Source organism: Scylla paramamosain, chromosome 29 (genome assembly GCF_035594125.1).
Source record: "Scylla paramamosain isolate STU-SP2022 chromosome 29, ASM3559412v1, whole genome shotgun sequence".
Taxonomy (NCBI): domain Eukaryota; kingdom Metazoa; phylum Arthropoda; class Malacostraca; order Decapoda; family Portunidae; genus Scylla; species Scylla paramamosain.
This window is the reverse complement of record NC_087179.1, coordinates 14,524,380-14,529,379: the sequence shown is the minus strand read 5'-3', so window position 1 is coordinate 14,529,379 and position 5,000 is coordinate 14,524,380. Positions and strand designations below refer to the sequence as shown.

Below are 5,000 nucleotides of genomic sequence, written 5' to 3'. Positions count from 1 at the left end.
TGTTTCATAAGGACTGCCACGCGTAGGCCTAATGGCTTCCTGCAGCTTCCCTTATTTGCTAAAGTCCTTATGCATCTTGTCTCAGTTTCTTGATTTCCCTTTACTTTCCTTTGGTTTTTCAGTTTTCCTTATTTTTTCCTTCCCTTTCCTATTTTTACTTGTTTTTCGTCACTCTGGCTTTCTCTCCACCTTAAGGACCCAGCTATGGCCTCAATGAATCATTCAATCAACCCATTAATGAACCACTCCTCTGCTCGTTTCCTTCCATCCACTTCAACCTTAACTAACCACCACCACCACCACCACCACCATTAGTTTCCTCTTCACTTCTCCCATCCTATCCTTACATCCTTTCCATCACAACACCTCAACTCACTACTCGTACATCACCACCACTACATCATCCACCCACTGCTATCATAATCACTACAATTTTTCATCCCCTAACAAGCAATCATTCATGTTGCCTCACTTTCCCCTAACTTTCCTGGGACTTTTCCCACGTTTTTCCTTTTATTAACCTTCTCTCGCCCCTCTCTTAGGCCTTCCTTTCATCCTCTTTCCCTTATTTCTCTCTTCCAACGTTAATTCCCTTTTTATTATCTATACCTCACGCAATTCAACAGACGCTACTACAGTTACCACTCAAAACTTCCCGCAATACAACTTACAAAAGGAAATACAAAGTTGCATTATCGTACGCTGGCACCCTCTCCTGAAACCGTACCCTTGAAGCTATTAACAAAACACACAGGTAGCAGGTACTGTCTTATTATTTGAAGCTAGAATGTACTGAGTGGTATTATACACTGCTGCCTGTGTATGTTTTTAATGTATGTATACCTAAAGCGCACTGGAAACATGGATTCTAATGTAGTGTTGATGAGGAGGCTGGCAGAGGGCGATGTTGCAGCCTTGGGTCTCTGCTGAAAGTTGTATCAGTGAGGAGTGGACGTCCAGTGGTCATTGTTGCAGTAGTGTCTGTTGAGCCATTTGGGGATGTAGTCGTAGGTTATAGACTGGAATTAGGCTGGAAGAGGGAAGAAAGGAGGGAGAGTACGTAGGGATGTACTTGTAGGTTATAGACTGGATTAAGGTTAGAAGAGGGAAGGAAGGAGGGAGGATCAGAGGAAGGGCAAAAAGAGGGACGATGGAAGGTTACTGAAGGGAAAACATGAAAAACGTGCTAGGAAAGTGAGGGGAAAGTGAAGGAACGTGAAAGTATTGTTCGTTACTGGATGAAAAAATATGTAGTGATTATGATAAGATAGATACAGTAAATCTTGCAAATAAATTACTGATAGTGTAATCTAAAACACGAGAAATGGTAGACCCTTATGAGAGGGAAACCTCTTTTCAAGGCAACTATGGCTTCACATTAGAAAGAAATTAATTACATATACATCAAGATTATTAAAAAGAAAAAAGTAAATAAATAAATAGGAGTAAATAAATCATGTAAACATAATATTAAAATAAGTAGATACAAACACCTTAAAATTTCAACAACCAAATCAGACGTACTAAGTCTTGTACATCATAAAAAATAAATAAATAAAAAAAATAAATAATTACCTTTCCATATTTAACCAGTAACAAATATTTCATACTACAAACTTAAAACACACAAGACACATACATATCTTGGTACACAAAAGATACATTCTAAATAGTTTATAATTCTGATACCCTTGAGGGAGTGGAGGGGCGTATGCTGACGAGTGGAGGTTGTGGTGGTGAAGTGGTGGTGTGTGGAAAGGCTGAGATGTGAGGATCTATGGATAAACGGGGAAAAGGGAGAGAAAAGTAATAATTAATGGCGATTTCTAGGAGGTAGTAGTAGTAGTAGTAGTAGTAGTAGTAGTAGTAGTAGTAGTAGTAGTAGTATGTTGCAGGAGGGAAATAAGGCAGAGAGGATAAGAGGAAGGGCAAGGAGGGGAAGTGAAGGGACAGGTTCGGACACAGTGTTGGCAGGTTCAGCTACATGTTAAGCTTCAGGTTGTCGTGTCGTCGGGAGGAAGCCATCATACAGCGGCGCCTCCCTCGTGTTTCTCTTCCTTATTGTCCTCTTCTCTTCTTTTCTTCTCCTGTCTTCCGTAATTTGTATCCGATTCGTTCTTCCTACGTTTTTCTCCTCAATAATCTTCCTAATATCCGTTTTCTTCTTTCCGGATAAGGTTGCTGGTATAATGCTGGTTCCCTTCTTTCTTCTAAGTATCAGGCACACCACAATATAAAATTATTTACATCTTTTATTTCTGCCTGACACATTACGCATCTCGTCTCCCCACTGGTTCGTCTATTTCTGTCTTGTGTATGAAAGTTGTTTGTCCTTCCTTTATATGCGACTTCAGAAGTTCGTCAATTATCGTATATTTTTTCTTTTCTTTTGACTTCCCTTTTTCCATTCTTGATACATGGACAGACTTTTCTTTCCATTGATCTCCTCGTACCAGTGTTGCTCATCAGGTGTTGCCAGGGTACGATGACGCAGCCCTGAGCCTCCGTCACCGCCATTATCGTACATCTTCCAAGAACTCTTGTTGATGCCTAATCCAATCATTTCTTTTGAATTTGGAATGTTTTGTTAACTATAGATTCTGGATGATACTGAAATGAATATAAACTTAACCTGACCTACCCATCAAATGAAAAAGGCCAATTTAATTTCATTTGTCTTCTAAACGCCAACAGAGGAAGAAGATAATATTGAAATAACATAAGCTTTTTCATCTCAAGTTAGGTTAGGTCAGGTTTATATTCATTCACTTCATTAACGTCACTGCTGATCCATTCACTGTGCAGATCACGTTATAATAAAGTCTTATTTTGTCGAGAAATACAAAGAGTGAAGAAATTAACAGCCTAAAGTTATAATAATAATAATAATCGGTAATCAATAATCCCCGATATATTTATTTATCTACTTATTATCCCTACTCCTCCTCCCAGTAGTCTTCCTCCTTTTTTTCTCCTATTTCTTCTCTATCTTTAATATTTGTCTTTCCTAATCCTCTATTTATACTCAGTTCCTCCACTTTTCAACCCCTCCTTCTTCCACTCCTCCTCCTCCTCCAGCTACCCTTTACCCACAACAACGGTAGCTAAACACAACGCAACCTCTCCCCACAGCTAGCACTGGGCGCCTTTCCTGTGGCAGTGGAGGACGTGAACAGCGACCCTAACCTGCTGGTGGGGCGGCGGCTCGTATACCAAGTGGCGGACGTGGGGCACAGCGGGTCTGAAGCCCTCGCCTCGCTGTCCATCCGCCGCATGACCATGATGAGAGATGCGGGTCTTCTGGCCTTCATTGGACCAGACGACAACTGTGAGAACGAAGCACTGGTGGCGGCTGCTTGGAACCTGCCCATGATAACCTACGTGAGTGTTACCTGTGCGAGAGAGAGAGAGAGAGAGAGAGAGAGAGAGAGAGAGAGAGAGAGAGAGAGAGAGAGAGAGAGAGAGAGAGAGAGAGAGAGAGAGAGAGAGAGAGAGAGAGAGAGAGAGAGAGAATTAAATTTACTGACCACAATTTCATTATAAACAGAGTTCATACATGTAAAAAGAGCAAAATGCATAATATTAAGTCCATAATTATAACGAAGAGATCTAGTGATTAGTCAAAGAAAACTAAAACCGCTAAAAGGAAAACAACAAAAGCTTAACATGTAAAAACAAATATTTAAAACTCAACTAATACAGAAACAGGGAGTAAAAAAAAAAAAGACGTGAAAAAAATGCTAATAAAAACAATAATCTAAGTAAAAGGAATTACAGAATATGTAAAAAGTTTCAACATATTAAGTAAAAGAGACACATATCAATACCTTAGCCAATAAAGCGTAGACTCCGTACATAAAATATGAAATGCATGTTAACATTTGCAAATACAGAAATCCACAGAAAGAGACTCTAATAATAATGTAGAAGAAATGTAAGAAAGAGTTTGAGCGGCAAAACAGACACAACACTACATATTATGAAATGACACATAAATAAAACCTTTGTTGTCGATTACCAACTAAATACACAGCTCCCTTTTTTTTTTTTTCTCTCTCTTTTTTTATTTTATTTTATTTTTTTATTTCCAGGATTTCAGAGTTTATCTGTTTAAAGATCACCTGTGTTTACTTGTGTGTTTACTATCTGTGTGTGTGTGTGTGTGTGTGTGTGTGTGTGTGTGTGTGTGTGTGTGTGTGTGTGTGTGTGTGTGTGTGTGTGTGTGTGTGTGTGTTTCGTTACGTATCTGCATTATTTTCATCACATTAAGTCAAATTCATAATACCCTGAGTCTTTTTGTCAAAATTTTGTTTATCTGTTTATTTACATACGAATATACTGGTTTCTCCTACACACACACACACACACACACACACACACACACACACACACACACACACACACACACACCACTTCCTCGGCTAATGTATTCCGTCCTCCATATGTGTGTGTGTGTGTGTGTGTGTGTGTGTGTGTGTGTGTGTGTGTGTGTGTGTGTGTGTGTGTGTGTGTGTGTGTGTGTAGAAGAGCCTCCGGTCAAGGGCAACAAAACTGCTATATAAAAAAAAGGCCCACTGAGGTGTCGGGGTGTGTGTGTGTGTGTGTGTGTGTGTGTGTGTGTGTGTGTGTGTGTGTGTGTGTGTGTGTGTGTGTGTGTGTGTGTAAAAACCTGTCATCCCCCTCAGTAAACATTATACGAAAGACACACAAGGAAATTTTAAAACATGATGGAATATATTTGTTTATGTAGTCTCTCTCTCTCTCTCTCTCTCTCTCTCTCTCTCTCTCTCTCTCTCTCTCTCTCTCTCTCTCTCTCTCTCTCTCTGCAATAATCACAATACCACGTCATACAACACCTGTAACACAAACGTAATTAGAGCAACCACATAACTTCCACGAGAGAGAGAGAGAGAGAGAGAGAGAGAGAGAGAGAGAGAGAGAGAGAGAGAGAGAGAGAGAGAGAGAGAGAGAGAGAGAGAGAGAGAGAGAGAGAGAGGAGG

General features: G+C 39.9%; 2 protein-coding genes across 3 annotated transcripts in view; one reads left to right on the top strand and one right to left on the bottom strand.

The window, feature by feature from the left end:
• The window catches only part of LOC135115376 (ER membrane protein complex subunit 8-like), a 123,155-nt gene that overhangs the window by 39,683 nt on the left and 78,472 nt on the right, over positions 1 to 5,000 (bottom strand). The window lies entirely within an intron of this gene.
• LOC135115374 (guanylate cyclase 32E-like) overlaps positions 1 to 5,000 on the top strand; it is an 88,049-nt gene that overhangs the window by 18,392 nt on the left and 64,657 nt on the right. The window contains 1 exon segment of the mRNA XM_064032082.1: positions 3,133 to 3,381. Coding sequence (XP_063888152.1) covers positions 3,133 to 3,381 — 249 coding nt within the window.